At 47.7% G+C, this 21095-nt stretch overlaps 1 protein-coding gene across 1 annotated transcript; it reads right to left on the reverse strand.

Annotated features, from left to right (window-relative positions):
- Positions 1 to 323: 323 nt before the first annotated feature.
- LOC122538926 (homeotic protein distal-less-like) lies at positions 324 to 11235 on the reverse strand. Its single transcript, XM_043673432.1, has 3 exons — positions 9441 to 11235; positions 1798 to 2073; positions 324 to 484 (listed from the first exon to the last, which is right to left on the reverse strand). The coding sequence occupies exons 1-3, from the start codon at positions 9925 to 9927 to the stop codon at positions 324 to 326; spliced, it is 924 nt and encodes a 307-aa protein (XP_043529367.1). The 5' UTR covers positions 9928 to 11235.
- Positions 11236 to 21095: the final 9860 nt, after the last annotated feature.

The following is a 21095-nucleotide window of genomic DNA, read 5'->3' on the forward strand; positions in this document are numbered from 1 at the left end:
GTACCTATGAGAAAATACCTCCAGCCTTTTGACATCCATTGAACCTGGGGAGGGATCGGGCACAAGTAAATCAATTTGGGGTCAATTTCTGTTATAGATGAAATCAGGGCTATTATTCTAGACATATTTAATATCTGCCGGCGGTAAACCATGGGTTAGTATATCAGGATGCGACAGGCATCGTTGCTATTTCTTTCCTAAATAATTAGATTAATTTGTACCGAGAGTCTGAAACCAGTGAAGCTTGGACAATTTGGAAATGACGCGACACATGACGACATTTAACAAAAGGCAAAGATACTCCTAAAATTTGCGAAACGGCTCTAACTTTGTCGGCTCATCACCTGTAATCTGGCTACGGTGTTTCTATGCCAGCATCGATGAATCCCTGTCAGTGTTTGCTTCTTTTGCAGATCGAAAGTAGCCGGAGGCTTAATTAGAGCGCCGGTGTGTTCAATCGGCGAGTCGCAAAACTGAACAGAACCTGAACGACTTCGCAAAAATCACGTGATCGCAAGATTTAAGAGAATCGAGCTCTCGACGCGGGCGTAATGGGATAAATCGCGAACGGGAGGCGATATCGAAAATGAAGATTTCGCGAGCGGGCACGACCTCGCGTTTCAATTAGGTCGGAGGCGCGATCGCGCTGTCTAATAAATCGTTAATTGGAAACGGTGCGACCGTTTGCAGAGAAATGTCATGGTTCCGAGGAGGCACGACGCCAATTAACTCTTGACCATCGGCCCCCTAATAAATCGTTAATTGGAAACTGAACTGGATAATTAGCGGAAAGTCTATGGCCAATGTCCAGCGTGAAAAACCGAAAAACTTGGCCACTGCCGGGATAATTTACGATCGTCTCGTTAGTAGTCCGCGGCTGGTTTCCTCCGCGTTGTTGATACGCTACACGGTGCCAGTACTGGCAACCCTATCCCCCCTGGTGTCCAGGGCGTGGCGGATCGGTGATTTAGTAAAGTCATTTGTGCCGATAATGCTGACAGATGCCGTCCATCGAGGCTCCTGTTACGCTGGACTCTCCGTGCAACAGGATCTCCTCGTGGTTTCGAGGGGTGGACGCGAAACACGACGATCTGTCGCGAATATCCCATGGAAATTCGCAGAAAACTAACATGGTCGGAGAAAAATAGTGGGCTAATTTGAACAAAAAAAGAGAGAGAAAGATTTTCGCTGTACCATCGAATTTTCGGAAGATGTAGTGGATTTTGACTTTGCATCTTCGTCGATGCTTCAAAGACATTCCTCCAGCAGAAATCATCTACCGATCGTTACGAATAAAAACTAATCACGCTTAGGAATGCGATTCCGTGGAATGCAATTTATCCTGGCGATTCAGAACGGATCGTTGCGAAACTCGAGGAATGCGTGTAATCGTATTCTCCGAAAAACCGGATGAAAAATATCTAGTGTATAAATTCAATTAATTGAAGCGAATCGTTTGCAATTTGATCCCACTCGAACGCAATACCGGGTCGATGTTCTTCGTCACAGCCCTTCCGGAGGAATTTAGAAGCAACGTACGAAGCTGAATTCGCTCGTACCGAATGAAATTTTCATAGGAACTGCGTTTAATTGGTGGAAGGTAACACGAAAGAAGACAGTGGATTCCAAGACGTAAAACGCCTCGTTGTTGATTCGCGTGACGAGTGGAACGTTCATCATCTCATCGACGACGACGACGAGATGCACAGCACGTGAGAACACTGTACGTCGTACGGATTAGTGCTTCCGTGAAAGAGGATTGATCGCGGAAAAGAAGGAAGGAAGAATTAAAGAAACTTTGGGTGCGACGGAAAATTGGGGGGAAAAAAGAAATGAAGAGGAAACTGACCTGTGTTTGCGTTAGTCCGAGACTGGCGGCGAGCTCCGCCCTTTCTGGTAGTGCGAGGTATTGCGTTCTCTGGAACCGCCTGTTGAGCTGTTGCAACTGCAGGCTGCTGTAGATCGTCCGTGGTTTCCTCATCTTCTTGCCTTTGCCGTTCCTCAAGGAACCGCCGCCACCGCCGCCCAACTCGTCCACCAGGCTGCCACCCTTGTCACCCAATGGCGAGAGGTCTGCGAACATGCACCACCCTAACATCAACTTTCAGAATCCTCGTCACCGGTTGTGTACGAACTAAAGAGAAATTTAAACGGAAACCTAAAACGAAACTCGATTCGAACGATCAAGCGTGTAATTTCGAGCGACTCGAAGTCACGAGTTTCAGATTGATAACGCGAACTGTTGTCAATTTGCTGAATCGAAAACTGCCCGTTTTACAAAACGGTGTGTGTAGAAGAAAAGGAAAAAAAAAGGAGGGAAAAGAAGGAGAAATTAGTCGAACGTTGGATCGAAGGATGAGGAGAAGGATGAAAGGCTTGTCGAAGATCGCGACAGAGGTTCGGGCGTAGGTAGCCGCGATAAATCACGATTAATCTCGGTGTAATTTGCCGCGTGTGATCGTTATCGCGGGCGAACAATATCGGAGTGCTAACCGCGGTGTAATTAATTTAAAAAAATTGTTATAAATTAATCATCGAATAATTACGCACCGACTAAATAAACGCATCGTGCCAGACCGCGCGAACGCTATCGTACGTACGATCGCGCCATTATGTTTATACCCTAATTACAATGTAGCGTAATGCGGCGCGCGGTGTGAATCCTTGAACGGCAACACAGTCATTTAGAAGTCCAAACAGGCCAGCCACCATGTCATTTTCCATCCAGCGTGGCGCGGATCGAGGGAAACTGTCACCATGGAAAATTCACACCCTCGTGCGCGTAAAAAAGAATCGACATTGCGTGGCTCCGTTTCGGGCCGGGTGAAAACAGAACGAAGACGTTCGGCGACGTTGACAACGAAGATTATCATACTTACACGGGCGTTTGAATTAGTAATTCGAAATTTCTAACTACCAAGCTCGTACCACCTCGCTATCTTTCTCGTTTATGAAATTTACAGCACACGATTTGGATATGCATACGATACGATTCGCGTGTGTACGTGTATGCACGCATGATTTATTGCTGGCCGTGTCACCAGCAACGGGGGCGTGGAGGCCTGACCCGTGGATCAACGAGTTTCAAGATCGATCGCGAAACGACACGGAGATTCTGATTACGCGTAAAATGGCAGATATTAACAAGCGACCCCTGCGGCTGTTTTTGATTTTTACCTAGTACCTGCCTAGTTGTTGCCGGGATATTATACGCAGTCGCGTGTTTGAAGGAGTTGGCAGGGCCCTTGGATCAGGGCGGAGGATTCTTCCAGAAGGCGGTGTCCTTCGTTTAACAAGACGGTTTTTTTGCGCTGTCGTGAGCCGGTATCGTCGAATACATTAACCTACACGATTTCCAGTCAGGTTTGAACGCGATAACGCTTATTCGGTGTTTTATCGGTTTTATCGTGCCGGGTCGGCGGAGCCATCGTGTCACCTAATATATCGCCTCACTTCGAATAGGAATAATGGCCGTTTCGTTATCTCCGTGCATTCTCATACGTACATTCGCTACTGCTTTGACTGCTTTCGGCTGCTATGCTCCCATTTGGAAGGAATTGTGCCTCGATCGATTACGAGAGAAATCTTCTTTTCAATGTGTTCATCTTCAGTGTTTGTGTTTGTTTATTTCATTCGAAAGGATCCAAAGTTGGTGGTTCTCTGCTTGGAATCGATCTTTGTAAAAATTCCCCTATAATACGGCAGAACCGCGATGAAACGGTACGATGCAGAAGACCCGACGAGACCGTAAGAGAAACCGAAAGGGACGAATGGACGGTTTTACGATAAATTTTTCTCGGAGGAATGCCCGCGCGTTCGCGAGAGCTCGCGAGAGGAGTCATTAACGATGCCAGTGTATGCAAAGCGGTCGCTGAAAACCGCTCGGGTCGCGGCGAAACTACTACTTTAGCGTAATTCGCGCGGCTCATTTGCGAACGGTCGTGCGTTCCTTGTTTCCTTTACGCGCGCGTTCCCTTCCCGATTTTCGCGTGTACGCGATCGATCGATCCGCGGTCACCTGTTATTTCAACAGCGAATAATCGTCGACCAAGCGGCAATTTAGCTTTCCTATGCATCGGCGTGATGCAGGTAGGAAAGCAACCGTGTTATAATTAACGCGCGTTTCATCGGGAGGAAGAGCAGCGCCTCGGATGTTTCGCCGACGATCAACGATTCCGCGCAACGGATCCAGCGAAAAATCGTTTGGTCACGGACCGCGAGGAGCCGCGCTAAATGCACACGAGCGGCGTATTCGTGATTTCAGATTTGATCTCAGACGACAAATCTTAACGATTTGTACTTTTAGCTAAATGCTAGAAAAATTGTGTACCAACATTATAATTATTTGTAACAACTTGGAAAGTCGATGCAGATTGTCTGAATAATTTCAATAAAATCGACAGTATCTCTCATTCCGTAACGGGGATTTATTTTTATATTGGAAACGAAGTTCGAAAAATGAAATATTGAAAAATACGCGCGTTGTTTTTTGTTTGGTAACAAAGAGAAAGAAAGAAACTTCGGGTCTAATAACGCAGTGCACACGACCATGCGATCCAGCTGTTCAAAAAAAATAAATGTCTGTCGATGCTGACGCTATCGAATCGCGACGACGTCTCTCCTGTCGCGCCAAACTTTAATCCTGTCAGTGGGATCCACCAAACGATTGTTGCACTGAGTGGAAAATAAAAACAGCCAAGTTAGAGACGAATAGTAATTTATCGTAGTGGATCGTAGCAGCTAGCCGCGGCCGGTGCACTTTGCGTGACGACCATTCGAACCCTACTTTTCTCATTGTCAGCTGGGGGACGAACCAGGATCCGGTTGAGTGGCAGCCGCACGATATCTACGGATGTATCTACGCCAGAGAAAACACGACTTCCGTGCAAAATCTTCCAAGACTCTGCGAGAAGGAGAAGATTCAGAAGACGATGATGCAGAAGAAGAAGAAGAAGAAGAAGGAGCTCCAAGTTGTAGCAACCAAGGCTTGGAGTCCTTTCTTTGGAGATCTGTCGGCCGATTGAGGCGTGTTCCAGGTCGGTGTGTTCCTAATCCTTGTGAAAACAACCGTTTAATACCTAATCCATCACCGTAGGCCTAGAAACTCTCTTCGATACGAAGGGCGCATTGTCTTTGAACCGTTCCGGTTTAATTTGGCCGGTGGTTGGTCGCTGACTAGGTTCAGTGACTAATGTAGAGTTGGGTAAAGGTAGCCACACTAATTGGATTCTGGTCCCCAAGGACCGTTTACTTTGTTGCGACTGGACGTGTACTAGTCGATGACAAAGCAACGGAGAGGAGGCTCGACCAACAACCACGTTAATGGCTGGTTCATTTGTCGCAACCAATGAGATTATTCGCTGATACACGGCTTACCACCTAAGCATACACTGTTTGCGCATCGTCGAGTGTGAAATCGGATGGTACGCGATTGTGTACACGATGAGCGATCTTCTTCTCGCTGATGACTGGTCGAGTGACTTCGTTAATCCTGTGTGGAGGACTACGTGGCTACGTTTCTTTAATTTGTCGAGAGAAAAGTAGTTTGGATAGATGTCGAAATTTCTATTTCTCTTTCTTTTCTTCAGCCCAACATTCGGGAGAGATAAACTCGAGTAATACTCAAGAGAGTACAGAGACAATTGTTCGATCACATGAAACACGTAACAGTGATTCGTGTCTTGACACATCAAGACGGAACGTCGTACGATGGTTGAATGAAAAATCGAAATCAACTTTATAAAAATGTAAAAAACGGGCAACTCATTGCGCTTGAGGAAATCGCTCGAAGCGAAATGTTAAAGGCGATTCGAGCCAGAGCGTCGAATGAGAGAAACTTTGCCAAGTCCGACCGAGGATATTTCAAACATTGCAAATATTTTTCCCGTCCTTTCCAAGCTCTGTTTGAGAAAGGTATTAAATCGGAGGTGTCGGGTATTTTGTCAGAAAGGTAATTGAAAGGAGCGACACGCGGCAGGTGGCCAAAATGCCCCGAGGAGGATGTGCAAACAATGGCGTGCTCCTTGGTAATTAACTCGCGATCGCGATTCTAAAACGATTATTTATTATTTAATTAATTCAATCGCTTTCATCGGGGCCTCGTGCCTGAACCCGCGGCAGGATGAAACGAGCAACAAAGAGCGACGAGGCAAATTCTTTCGTCGCAATTTGTCGCGCGAGTGTGAACGAGCTTATTTGTAACGCGATTAATCACCGACGATCGGCACACGATACGTTCGAATTAGCCAATTATCGTTGGTACAATTACGACGAATCTCGCATTACCACGCGGAAGAACGCGCGCGCTTCTTTTTCAGTTGTAGAATGCAACGCCGGGGCAAAAAGCGGGAAAAGGAAATGGTGAATGGCTCGGATGGAAGGAGAAGAAAAGCGTTCGACGATTGAATAATGCGCGAGCGATCGATGATCGACGCAACAACGCGTCGCGATCGCTCGAATAAATCAATTCTGGTTTATCGTAAACGCCGTTTAGTGAAATTAGATCGACGTAACGTTACGACACGATGATCGCGATTCATCGCATCATTCGTCAGTGGGAAAAGTGGGTGGGAAGGGAGAGGAGGGTCTATCTTTCTATCGAGTGAAATTTTCTAGCCGGCTAATCCAGTTCTTACGCGAACGAAACTCGTCATAGCTTTATCCTGGGGAGCCGTTCTAATGGCTCATGAAAACCGAGCACGAAGAAATTGTCATCCTAATGAGAGAAAATGACCTATAATCAGAACGATTCCGCGGAATCGTGCAACCCATTCGTGAGTGCGCATCGCGCTCGTCCATTCCGAGGGATCGGGCAGACCCTTGGAAAACGCGTTTGTTCCTTCCGATCGTCGTCGATGGTCAAGCATTCACAGTTTTTTCTTTTTTTTTTTTTTTTCCGATGGGATAGGGGAAATTGCCGAGAGTCGAAGCCCCCGATCGTTCCTCTGGATTCTTCTATGCAACGTTGGGAATATCTCGGAGGGGACGAATCCTTTTTTTTTTTTTTTTTTCATATGTTTCCTCGTCGCATACTCTTTTTTTCCTCATCTTCCTGTTCCTCTTTTTTTTTCTCTATTTTCCTAGCAATTTTCGACAAACTCGCCTAAGATTATCTACAACCGGTACGCCAGTGCCTCGAACTAACGCGAAGGGGTGGTTCCAAACGAGCGAGAACCTGCGGCGGTTTTCCATAATGCAGAAACGTTGGAACGTGCGCGTTCACGGGGGTAAAAGACAGGTGGAAAAGAAGAAGAACGCCGGTCATTATTAATTTACGCGGCGGAAAGGGTTCGCAGGGGGTTGTCGACTGTCCCCTTAAGGGAAGACAGGAACAGAAACTTATAGCAGCGTTGCCGCGGATAGGAAAAAGAAGAACTCGTGCAAATTCCACTCCAATTAATTTAGGATTTTTATTGTGTCACTTTCGTGTCGCGAATGCTTACTCTCTCTTTCTCTCTCTCTCTCTCTCTCTCTCTCTCTGTAAAGAATTAAATATTACACGTCTCTATCGACGCCGGCCTGGGATATCGTTGCCTCGTGTCCGTCGATTCGCGGCTGACAGCTTCATCAGCGACACTCGTACGTATTCCCAGCGATTCTAAAGACGTTGCAAACATGTTGTTCTCTTTTCCCCTGCGTCGTTGCAACAACAAGGTTAGTTAGCGATCGATCGATGCCGTTCCACTTGTTTATCCATTTCACTTGTCATAATAACACAAAAAATTGTGCGAACTTGTTGGTAAATGAAATTGCTAATATTTCCCAGCCTCTCGCGCGCATTCTGAAATCCAGAGGTAACACTGTGTCGCGTTAACTATTTTTACACTCGGAACGGAGAATCCCGGGAAAAGTTAGAAGACACACAGTTGGTTTTCAAGGAAGTTTCCGTTGATAGAAAGCATTTAAAACGTCTTGCGAACTTTTCCCTTCGCTTCAAACGCGAAGTGGAAAACACATAAATAACTTCGTACGAGACAAGACGTCGCAACATCGATACGGAGTTGAAAAAAAGTTGGCAGAGGAAAATATCTACCTAGGAAGAAATGAAAAACGATCGTGTCGTATCTAGCTGTTCGTATTTAATTGTTCGCATTTACATAAACGATGCTAACGAAGATGTTGTATTCTGTTGTATATTTTGTCGTTTTACGACAAGTAATTATGCCCGAGTGTAAGTTGAAAGATTGTCTCGGAAGAGAAGGAGCTAACAAGTAGATGAAATGAAGGCGTGGCGCACGGTATCGCAATGTTTGTCTGAATTTAGCTGACTGCGTCCAGTCGTACGTGGTGAAAATCTCGCGACACGAAGAGACACCGAGAAAGAAGTGGAAGAGACGGCGAGAAAGATGCGAAAAGAAATGAGGAAACAGTTGCGTATCTGGTTGTTTGAATATCTAGCGGCGTCCCTCAAGGACAGAGGTAGGTTCCGCGACTATTCTCATTCAGACCGAGGGGGCTTTTTGTTTCGTTCGTTAGCCGCTTTGCGGGACTTTTTCGGGTCTCGAGAGGATTCTCTTTCTTAGTCGTATATCTTATTCCGCTTCTCGACGTTATTGTGCCTGTCCAGGCCGTCGACCGGAGCCCACTACCTGCTACTCTAGATCCTCTCTTCCGTTTTCGTTTCTTTTTTCATCGAGCGCCTGGCCACACCACAAGCGAAATCGACGAGGCTCGCCGACGAAGAGCAAGAGCAACGGCTTCGCGATTTCAATCGCCGCGCGTTCGCGCGATCGTGATGCCGACCCAAATGAGAAACGTTCCGTGACCCAAATGGGGAACGTTGCAAGATTAGATAATGGAGTAACCGACTTCTGTTGAAAACACTTGCACCGTCGTTTCTATGTAAGTATCGATGAATTATGTATTGGAACAGTGACGAGTGTAGAGGAGACGCGCGAGTGTGGCGCGCATTAAGTGGAATACTACCGGCGGGATCAGACCATCCGACTCTCGGGGAGTGAAGGAGTATCATACCCGGAGGAACTCGATGTATCGTCGGATACATCAACAGCGATGGTTATACGACTGACACGATGGTTCTTTAGAGTGTTCTCGATACATTGCTTGTACATTATTTAAGGAACTACAGATCTTAATCTCGGTCGTTTCGATACTTTGAAAGAAATCGAAGGTACACGGTGAATCTGTCAATTTAAACTATAGCCGCCGTTTATCGAAAATTATCAGAAAACACGGCGGCGATCTTCGCCGTGAACCTTCCGACAGCCTCCTCGTCCCGAAGAAATCAGCACTCTCGTGCGAGGTAACAAAATAGGATTGCGAAATCATCCGCTAGATTCTCTAGACAGAGAACCGTCTTTAGGTTTACCGAATCGGCACCAATTTCCCGAGAGCGAGGAGCAGAACTAGGTCGACTATCTCTCTATTCTATATTAGTAGGAATAAAAAAGTCTGCGAATACATACAGTTGGGGTACTCACCGTCCTTGGGCGGCGAGGGGCATTGGGGCGCGTACGATCCCAGGTGATATCCGTAGGCGTTGTGCTGGTGCATGGGCGCGAACGGATATCCGGCTAGCGCCGACCTAGGACTGGGGAATCCCGCGTCCGCGTGTTGTTGATTCCCGCTGCCCGGCCCGGACGTTTGGTGACTTAGCGCGCCGACTTGATGCGAGAACTGATGAGCACCGGGCACATTGTGTCCTCCGGGATAACCACCGCGGAGACTGGCGGGATTGTACAGGTTGTTGTGCTGCAGCTCGATGAACGCCGATTTGCCGCTTTGCGAGACCGGCGTGCTCGAGGTGGTGCTGTCGCCGCCGTTACCACCGGGTGGTCCAGGCGTCACCGAGCCCAGCCCCGTGTGATGAAGATGCTGTTCCATGTCGGAACCAGCGCCCGCGGCACCCGCGCCACCGCCGCCGCCGCCGCCACCGCCGCCTCCGGACGGTCCACCGCCTCCCGACATACTGTTCGGGGTCGGGGTACTAGACGGACAGGGGTCGCCCGCCCCGAATGGGCTCCCCAGGTCCGTGAAGTTGAGCGTCGTCGTGCTGCCCGGACGCTCCACCTTAGTCGCGACGTCGATGCCGCCGCCACAGCCTACGGTTCTCGCGGACAAACTCGCCGACGACGTCGTCGCCGCCGCCGTCGCGCGAACACCGTACGGGGCCCGAATCTTGGGGCCTCTGTTTCACGAATCGCGACTGGTCACTGCTGGATTGAGTGGTCCGACTAAGGGCACGATAGTAATTCCGTACGAAGAGGCGACATTTAGATCTCTTTGACTCTCTTTCTTTCTCTCTTCCTCTCTTTATCGGAACGATCGGTTGTTGATTCGGGTGATTTTCACTGTCACTTTGGAACAAATTGTAGTACGAATTAGTAGACTGGCTCTGGTCAATTGTTTCTCTCACCGTGTTTCATCGATGCACTGTTGCCGAATCCTTGGTCGGGTAGTCTGAGTCAGATCGGTTACAGTTAGATCACTAAGCACTTCACCCGCGTAGCCTTCACAAAACTGAATATCCAATCTGATAGATTCGCAAAGATTCACCAAAGTCATGCACAGGTAGTTTCGCAACAGCCGTAGAACGCGTCAGCTCGATCTAGCGTAACGTAACGTTCTTCGCGATCAGCTGAATCGACCATTGGACCGATGGTTCTTCACACTGCGCGACGGAGCGCGCTTTCGCGCTTTCAACCTCTCTTCCAACGCCGTTCGAACAATCGTCACTGTTAATCACGTCTTGGTCGTGCACCACCGCGGGGATACGTCGCGATATCGAGCGGAAATCCGCGGGATACGACGGTCCCCTCGGAGTGTTCGGAGCTAAAACACTTTGGATATCCGAGGATCGACGCTGTAGAAATTTGCTGCGGCTTCTCCGACGGGGACCCGGTAATCTCTCGACCGGAGCTGTGGTCCTGGTGCGGCAGTACACTCGCGCGAACTGCGTGATTTAATTGTACGTCTCGCCGATGACACAGAGGCGTGCGCGCGCGCGCACGCTCGCTCTCGTTCAGCGGCACCCAGCAAGTGCTTTTTCCACACGCGCGTATGCCGTGATTATTCGACACCGATGAGCATCGTGGCTCGGCCAACGGTGGTTGTCGACGAGAGAAAACGGTTACGACGACTAGCCGGCTAGCGAAGGAAGGAAGAAGAAGAAGAAGAAGACGAAGACGACGATGACGACCGACAGACGACGAAGAGAGAAAAGTACACACGCGCGCCTGGCCCAGTAACTGCAGTGCACACCGCGCGGCGCGGACCGGTATAATGATACATAATGAAGCCGGAGCCTCTCCCCGGAGCCCGGTGCACGGTTTCCGAAAGTTGCCGTCGTGGCGCCACTCAAGGACACGCCCACGCGGGCCGTTAACGGGCCGCCCGATTGGCCGATTCACTATTCCCCCACTTCGTGACTGTGACGTCTAGGCGATCGATTGGCTGCACGGAGGCCATTATGGTGTCCGTGTGGGCGGTGACGAAATCCGACCAGGCCCACCGTCTGCCGACACCCTCGGGGCAACTTCGTTCGTGGAGGTGTTTTCTCTACCTGTCCGGGGAACCTTTTCGTTCGTCGTGCGCGTACTACGCTGCTACTACTCCGGACAGATTCCGTCGGGGGTATAGCCAGCTCCGGCAAAGAAAGCCAGAGACACCAGGCCCGACCAGCGACGCTTGTATGCATGGAGCGCGGAGTTTCGGTCCGCCGCGTCGACCAGAGGCTCCCTCGTTCCCCTATCGACCGCCAATTCGACGGAAATCGAGGGTTGAGGGTGACTCTGACATCTGGGACGCGAGTGAATTTCCCCTGTCGAAAGATCGCACGTAGCTTTTTGTTACGTTCGGAGTGAAGCCTCTGCTGCTGCGATTTCTTTCTTGGACTTTTGGTGATTTCTATTTTACGATTATCCTGAAACGATAGGATTCGATCAAATTAGTTGGAAATTATTTATGACCAAAATTGGAGTAACTGGTGTAATTCGTTTCTCATCGTGTTTGTCGTGTTCGTTTGATTTTCTGGCCTCTGTCGTCGCATTTAGACGACAAGAAGTCGCGAAGGTACAACGCAAAACGACAATCGAACGTTAACGTCAACGTGACAGTTTGGCAACAGACGTCCTTGGCTCCGCCCACTAACCCACCGCGAAAGGAGTGGACCGGTGTTGGAGGTGGAGCACCTCGAACGACACGTTTTCCCGTTCTCATGTACACGCAAGTCGATTGCTAATTATTCGGTTCCATTTTTCAAAGGAAGCCTTCCGTCCGATTCGATGCTAATTTTTCATTAAGATCGCTCACAGTGCAAAGTTTCCTCGAATCCATTGCATAGTATACCCAAATTAATGACAGCTGTGAAAAAATTCTTCACCCTCCAAAAATTACTTCTTTCGTTTGTCTGACATTTTTCTAAATTTTCGCGAGACAGTAGTTAGAACTGTACATTGAAAACTGCACAGTGTGGAAAGGCATGGGAACAAGACTCGTCGAGTCCTGTGACCTAAATTTTCCTCGAAAGATGCTAATCTGGCCGCGGTGGTCGCATTATAGGTAATAGAATTTTTTATCGGGATAATTTCGCGCCGGCTATGCAGGAGCTTGTAAAACGAACGCGATGGAGAAAAAAAAGAAAGAAAAAAGATTCAACCGGCGAGCAAATTTCGTAACGCGCCAGGTTTTTTTACTGATCGTATCTGTGCGAATGCAGGCAAGGCAGACAGGTGAAGGCGCGGAAAAGGATCAGATCTCGTTCGCGGATAATCCGAAGCGTGGTTGCTCGCCCACGAACAACCTTTGTCTCTTTCCTCTGTCCCCGCGATTAATTCCTATGCGAACAATCTTCCTTCACCTGCAATTTCACGACCATGTCAGAGAATCGAGTTTGTCCAAGTCGTTTCTATCTATAGATCATATTTTCATATTTTAAAAACCTTCGTTCGTATTCGCATTCTTCCTCGAGAACTGTTCTTCCTGTTTAACATCAGCATCTATAAAATACTTCAGAATAAAGTATCTTTTTTCCTCGTGTGCGAAAACAAAGTGATTGCACATGATGATGCATTACGCGGAAACGATCGAGCTTTTACCGTAAATATTCCGTAACATTTTCACACGTCGAAAATGCTGCCATAAATCACCAGCTTGCACTTTATCGCGCGAATCCCGATATTTTATCAAACGCGATCTCTCGAAATACCCATTGAACGGCCATAGCGTTACGCGATTGCAGATGGGACGCGCGTTATTGGCTCTGGTTACGGGGCGAGATTAAAGCTGACAAAATCAGGGCGACAGCAAGCGTCTAATTATGTCGAAAGTCTTTGAGCCGGCTGGGAAACGACACGTTCCTCGCCAGTCAGCCCCCTTATCTGATCGTTCCTAATCGTCTTCCCAGAATTGACGTTATTTTTTTCATCCTCCCCCGTCGGCAATTTCTCTCTCTCTCTCTCTCTCTCTCTCTCTCTCGTGTTTTCAACGAACCATTGTTCGCTAAGGTAAACTCCTAGGCTACGGATGACTCTGGCGAGCTTGGCCAACCGTAATCGACTGATCGTAATTTTTAATTATGCACAAGTGCACAGGGGATTTAATCACGATCGTAGCGAGATGAGGGAACGAGAAAGAAAGAAAGAACAAGATGGAAATCGGGAGCAGAGACGGAGTGCCTGATGGATAGTGTTGCCATGACAGCTAACACGAGGACATTTCTTCGGCCGAATGATAATTACACCTAATCAGCATCGCTGGGCAGCACAATTACCGGCTCTGCAGCGTGTATCATCTCGCAATGACACTAGTTGGCGGATAATATCCCGTTCATTAACATTGCATCACGTTCCAGCGGCGCACACCTACTCGATGCTTCAATTACACGAATATATTTATACCTGATGCGGTTGCCTGGACAACGGCGAGATTAATTGCACAATAACCAATCGAGATGGAAAACTATGGGAGAACTGACTTCCACGTAAACAACGTGTATATATCTTGCATACGTGAAATCTTGCATTCCTTTATATTTTATATTTTACAATCTTCTTAATAGACAAACTACGATGTTAAATGAAATAAAAAAATTTAACAATCAATATTCACCGGTATGAAATGATGAGTGTTTCGGACAAACGATTCAGAAAATCTTCGGATCGTTAACGGCCACTCTCCGGCATCTGCATCCCTCCTTTTAGCAGGAGCAAAAGGGAGTAAATGACGTTGGAGGAGGATTTTTAACCAGTAGGTCAAAGGCTCGAGGATAACCAGTGTTCGTTTAAAGGATCCGTTTCATCGATCGGCGGTTATAACCGGATGCAAAAATAACCATCGGAGTGCCGGCGGTGGAGTACTTAAAATCGAATTTTTCTACGTCTCCCGAAGAAAATCACTTCCCTCTTGGTAATACGAGGGTACCGATGCGCCCTCAGGTACGGTACTAGGCCAAAAGAGCGTGGCACGCTCTTACAGCGCGAAATTACATTGGGGGGCTAATTGCACGGCGGCGGTAGCGCAAACACGTGTCATCAGTTGACCACCACCAGCACCACCGCCACCACCAACACAAGCAACCACCACCACTATCATGGATCGGTATGGCCATCACCATGCAATGCTGCTATGGTGGGTAGCTGCCGCGGTCGGTTGTGTACGGTGAATTACGTAATTGAGGTAAATGGCGGCTATCCAGAGTGCGGGGAACTGTGCTAAATAAAATGCCATTCAATTAGGCGACGAGAGGACCCCGCGTCGACGTTCCTGCTTCACCGTTGCCTGGCCTCCGACTCCGGCCAGCCACCGCCAGCCAACTTTCCTAAAGCCGATAGATTCGCCCGTTCGACCGAAACTTTCTACTTTAAAGAAAAAAAAAAAAAAAGAGGGATATCCCGCGATACCAAGAATCGTCGGATAATTGAGCTGACTTAATCAGCACGCCTTGTTGCTTCTCTCTCGAATGTATATCGCTGGAGATTGGAACTCGCCGCGAGTCTAGTGATAAAAAAAAGTCGCGTTGTCGCCGAGATATTCATTTGGACGAAATTTCTCCCAGCTCCTAGATGAAAATTCCGAAATTTTTCACGAGCTTGACGACAAGGTGTAATAATGGCGAGAATAAAATGGGAAAGGCTCGTTTAACGTGTTCTTCGTTCGGAGAATCATGGAATGCTAAAACGTGGAAAATCAAACGGATGCCTCGCAAGAAGATATTTAAATAACGAGTTACGAGATTATAATAGTCGAAGCGAGTGGAGCGTTCGGTATACGAGAATATAGAAATCTCCCATTCGGGGAATTTTTCGAGCACTTAATTTCAAGTTTCAAACGGTGAGAAAAAGAGATATTTCGACGTGAAAATTTTTCCCGTGAAACGTTTCGAAATTTCTACTTACGTAAATGGAACGAGCGAGGGATGAAGCGAGAAAAAGAACATGCTGCTTGATAAACGTTTCTTTCCACTGTTTCTCAACACACCTTCCGTTTTTTATGTCTATCGACAAGGGTTGGGGAGGAAGAAGGGAGAAACGCAGAGTCGTTCTCCGGAGTGGAAAGTAGAATATAAACAGTGGCAGGGTGGAAACTCGCGGACGAAAATTACACGGCGAAGTGGGGATTTTACTCTACTCGGCGGTTCTCGTTTCCTCGGTCAAATCAAAACGACGTAAAAATATTTCTAAATTACAGCGCGAAGTAACACTTTTATCGCCACGGTGTAATTGCGCTCGCATCTCGCAAAACGAGAACTTTCTCTCGCCTCTACTTTCGCAGTTTCCGCCATCTCGCCTGTTTCCCATTCCTTCTCATTTCCCATTCCCGTCGGCGATCCATCGATCACGCAAAAACAAAAATCATCTTTTCTCTCTCGTGTGTCTACACGTGTTTTCGTATCACCGAATTGAGAGAATTAAAATTGTCCCTTCGCTGTTATTATCATTGTGAATGATCATAATGACCATATGGAATATTAAAGAAAATAACTTTGAAAATTTATGAGACCTATTAACAAAACGGAAATTAGAAATGACGAAATACAACAGAGAAGAAGAGAACTTCAGACGATAATTAAAATTCGACGAACAGATGTAACGTATTTCTAAATTTTCCGGTCACAAGTTCTTCCAGAACGAGATCTGCTTGCAATCGCGATTACAATGGCACGAGCGAACTTCGATCGAGGTATAGACGCCGACTGATGGCGGATCTCTTGGTATTCCTCGACGCCCGAAGCAGTGACAAGGCCCGATCATAATTTTCGTTCTTTACTGCTCCGGCAGTAAAAGCCCGGACGAGTATGGGTGGGCGTTGCCCACAAACATTGTGCTTGACCGTATTCTACGCGATATTACCCCGTCCGAAATCGTTTCTTATATTTAGCCACGAACCACGGATTACACCCCCATCTTCGAGACACTTCAAACACCGAGGCTATGTTTATGAAATTCTCTCAAACATCGTCCGGGACAAATTTATTCACACAGAAGTTCGCGCGTTTGCAGAGAAGCTCGCCATCTTGGAATATTCTCTTCACTAGGAATATTCCTCGAGCAAAGTTTTCCGTCTGCGTTGAACGAGAGGGCGTTGAAACGCGACGAAAGATAAACACGAAACAGTATCGATAACTCTTTGAACGAGTGACCAATGTCCTCGAATCTTTTAGCTTTGTGGCTCTCTCGACTCTTCGAAGATTCTGCCGAGGCTCCTCAATTAGAAGGCGTTCTAAGACGTCACACGTACAATTACAACGTTTCTCGTTGAAACAAGCTCATTCTACTTCGAAATGCACACGAGCGAGCATTCGCGTGCGTATTGAGGCGAACGCGTGTGTGCGCGGGGCCATTTTTCCCTCGTGCGCGTGTACCTGGCGCATGCAGGCATACAGACGTACGTAATGCGGGTATGAAATTATAGATCAGGTGCGCCAGATCGCTGGAACATCCGGCGCTCATTAGAATTTCAGTTTCGCTTAACTCGGCGAGGTGTACGCAGCTTTGCGCCGGATCTCGGGGCGAGAAAAACAAAAAGAGGCCGCGCCTTTTAAAGAGCACGTACGCCGCGGGAGGAGGATCGAACGCCCGTGTCGAGCCAGTTGTCTCGTCGATGTTCAACCAAGTGGACGCTTGTCACGCGAGTTTGGTCGCGGGGTAAAACCTCGCGGGTTACACGCTCGTTTCCCTGTAGCTTGGGGTTAAAGAGGACTCTTGCTCGCGAGGATTCGCAAGAAAGGGGATGAAACGAGGACAGACGTTTGAAGGGGGAAGAGGAGAAACAAGGAGGGAAATAACGAGTCTGGCGAAGGGATGTTAGTCGAGGGATGGGACGAAAACCTGGATCGCATCTCGGAGAAATGAATGGCGCGCTTGTGACGCGAATGACGATGAGAGTGAAACTCTCCTCGTCGAGCTTGTAGAATCTCTCGAAGATTGCCATTAATTAATGGAGATTTCTCCTATTTTATTTCTCGAAGGAGATGCAAAAATGTTAAGCACAACTCGAGGGGAAAATTGAACGGAAATTATTTAATTATTTAACAAGCTGAAGTTTACGGAGTAATTTGTAATTTACAACACGTCGGTGTACATCGACGAAATTAAAATCAACGTGGAATCTGATGGGCGAGGCGACGTCGGGCCAGACGACTTCTAAATTGAATGAAGCTCGTTCGCCCGGCGGATACAAGTTTTTAACGATCGGCCGGGAAAATCGTTCCGATTGGAGATCTGCCAGGCGATTTCCCACGTTGCGATACGAGATCGATCTGGGAAAAAGGAGCAACATCCGCCGGCACCTGTAACCTTTCATTGAATGGAACGTTCTTGGCCAGAAGAAGAAGCAACCACACCCTTCACGCTGACGTTCCTTCACCCCCGTTTCTCTCAACCGATCGTCACTTTCCTCGACCGGTGGCCGCGGCGATGAAACGCGGCGTCCTTTTGTTTCAGCCGTCCATTCACCTGAACCGAGGAGGAGATCTCTCCCGTTCGCTCTCCCTTTTCCACGCACTTGAAGGAAGAGAAAGGAAAGAAAGAAACGGAGGAACGCAAAATAACGCAGTGATATCGGAGGAAAGACGAAGGGAGTGGAAAGGTAGGGGACAGAGTAGGAAACGGGCCAGTATAATTACAGGGGCGATCTCGGACCAGGCTGGATGAGTGACAGTGGAGACCACCTTTTCTCAATCTAATGGCTCTTCCGTAGAGGAAGTGACGATCTAAAATTAGCTTGGAGAAATGATCCTTCGTTGCGTGGTTTCTACCATAATTTCAGAGTTGTATTAACTGAGGGTAAAGCGTAAATTCTGTTTACTATTTTCGTTGAAGTTCTTTACATTCAGCGGGAGTAGGCTGGTTTCGCGAACGTGAAAACGCAAGTGAAACTGATGAAAAATTAACCTGCAACTGCATTAACGTCTCCGTCCTTCGTTACCAATTTGCAAATCAGTAGTTTCGAGTGAAACTCGAATAATTCATGCAAAGTTGTTTGAAAATTTCATCCATTTCCTCGTGCCTGCTAGGGAGGGTGACTTTGTCGCATTATAATATCCTCGCTATTCGTTACGCGAGTGAGTAATCGAGTAAAATGGACAGAAATAGTTTATGAAAACTTATTCAAGCCTTCCTCGTGCGCGTATTACCGTCCTGTATTATCAACTCCCCGCGAGAAAGAGGGTAGCAACGAATTACTTAAACACATCCTTGTTCCTCGTTGTCAATCAGTAATCGACTGAGAAGAATTCGTGAAATATTTATCATCTGGAGCATAATTTAGCAATTATCGTTGTTTCTCAAAATTGTCTGGTAATCCACACTTTTAAATCCTAAGTGCGAGTAGAAGGAAATTGTAATTAAAAATTTAAATCCCGAAATCTCTACCAGCTGTACCGGCAACAATACGTCGATAATCGAGCAAAGGGAATTGGAATAATTGGCGAAAAATTGTTGAAACCCAGGATACGATCCGTTTCCCCGAACTAGCGAGAGAGAGAGAGAGAATGAGAGAGAGAGGGGGTGGCTTGGTGGCCGCGTCACAAAAGCAGGAAGACAATGGAGGACGGGGAAAGGGCGAGCGCGAGGAAAAGAGAAGGTTCCAGGGGAGAGAGTGCATCGAGAGAGAACGTCAGCTGGCTGCGTTCTCGCGTGACGACGCTCCGAACCGTTGGCTTGGACTCCCTTCGTCGCCGAGGAAGAACCCGCCTCGTGTATCTCTGTCCTTCATTACTATTCCATGTGTCATGGTGGAGGAGTGCACGCTGACTTGAATGTACACGAGCGGCGACTGAACAACATCCACCAGAGAGAGAGAGAGAGAGAGAGAGAGAAAACTGGCCGACAATCAGGTCGTGTGCGTGTCCGCCTAAGTCCGTGCGTGCACGCGCTCGCGCACGACCGAGCCTCTAGCCTCTTCGGTCGTCGTGTTCGTTCCCTTTTCCAGGAGAACCGGCACCGGGGTGTTCTCGCCAACGTGCGTGTTATAAGAGAGTGGCCGTGCTTCTAGCCACGCTAGCCCGCAGCGCTCGATGTCAACTCGTTGCCATGCATCTGCCTAACTGGCCTTCGGCTGTCACGCCATCGCGGAGCCGCATGATCTCGATACGTCTCCTCTTGTCCTCGTTCAGTCCCTGCCTTCGTTCAGTTGCGCGCTAAAGATCGCGAGGATCTGTTCGCTGCTGATTCTGGGTAAGATCCGTGGATAGATCTCTGGACCGAGTAAATTGGGCTGCGTGGAATACTGGAAAAGGACTGCCGTCGATTTCGAAGAATCGAAGATATTTTCAAAGAGCGGAGTACGCGAAATTACGCAACATGGCGGCACAGACAGAAGCGTAGTAACATTGTGGAACGCGTTTCAGCGTGAGAGAATTCAGTGTCGAGAATTCTAGGGTTGATTGCCAAAGATACACAATGCCAGGGAAGGGAACATTCGTTTACACGTGTCCCATTGAATTTTTCGACCCAATCAATCTCTGCTGTATGGAATAAATGTTGAATTACGATGTAGCGAATGTATGAAGCTTTTACAGCCGGATTCGCACATGTAGCTATTGCAATTCTAAAGCTCCCAATGGGGACTATTTTCAACAAGAATTACGTGCCGACGTTTTACCAGCACTTTTCTTCTTGTCAACAAAATGACGCGCACGATCGATCTAAGTAACGCGACATATTCTAATTCGAGCCACCGCGAGACCGAACGCTATTCATACGTTCAATAAATACAATCCATTAGCTTGTGTAGACTGTGTAATTACGAGGAACTTACTACTACAAACCTCCATACCTTTCATCCGCTTTCGACCACTTTGATAGATCTCACACGAAAAAGATCGTCTAATAAACTGTTCGAGGTGAGGAGATAATTCCAATGCCAGCGAGTGAAAAGCAGCATTAAAGGAGCAGCAACAGTTAGCAGGGTATGAAGACGTCCCATCAGGTGGCCCATGATTGTTGCACAGTACCAGTTGATTGGCACGCAGCAGCAAGTGTAGAGAATCGCTGCAGGCAGGGAGGGAAAGAAGCGCGAAGATTCGTCGCGGGGGGAATTCGTCGAGGGCAAAAGAAACCGCGTGGAGGGTTAATCCCATTGGACCCTAACCGTAGAATCTCTGTGCCGTTTCTTTATTCCCCTACCTCCCTCCCCCCTTTCTCTCTCCCTCTCTTTCTCTTCCGCCCTTCAACATAATTGGCCCCTACGCGATCTCTAGTCTGGTGCCAGAAGGGATTTCTAGGAGTCGAGAGTTGGTCTAGCCCAATCTCTCCTCCCGATTTTTTTTTTTTTTTTTTTTTTATTCCATCGACGAATACCCGCGATCCTATATTTATCGGCGATCCGATAAAAGTGATCCAATTCGATGGCTTTGGTAGCTTCGTTCGACTTCATCCGGCCGTTCATTGATTTAACGTGAACGTGAGAAAAGAGCGGGATTGATTTTGAAAACAGTAGCAGCGCGTGAATTTCACGATGTTCGCGCGATAAACCGCGTGGAGAGAGGAATGTTCATTAGCGTTGCGAGTGATCTTTATCTATGCTTCCAGAAATGTTTCTCTCGCAAGCGCACGTGCAATCTCAAGTATGAATTCATTTCACAATCTTATTTTTATCCAGACGAAGAGGAATCAAAGTCGAATATTCTGAATGAA

The sequence above is a fragment of the Frieseomelitta varia genome, unplaced genomic scaffold, assembly GCF_011392965.1.
Source record: "Frieseomelitta varia isolate USP_RPSP 00005682 unplaced genomic scaffold, Fvar_1.2 scaffold_1020, whole genome shotgun sequence".
NCBI lineage: Eukaryota > Metazoa > Arthropoda > Insecta > Hymenoptera > Apidae > Frieseomelitta > Frieseomelitta varia.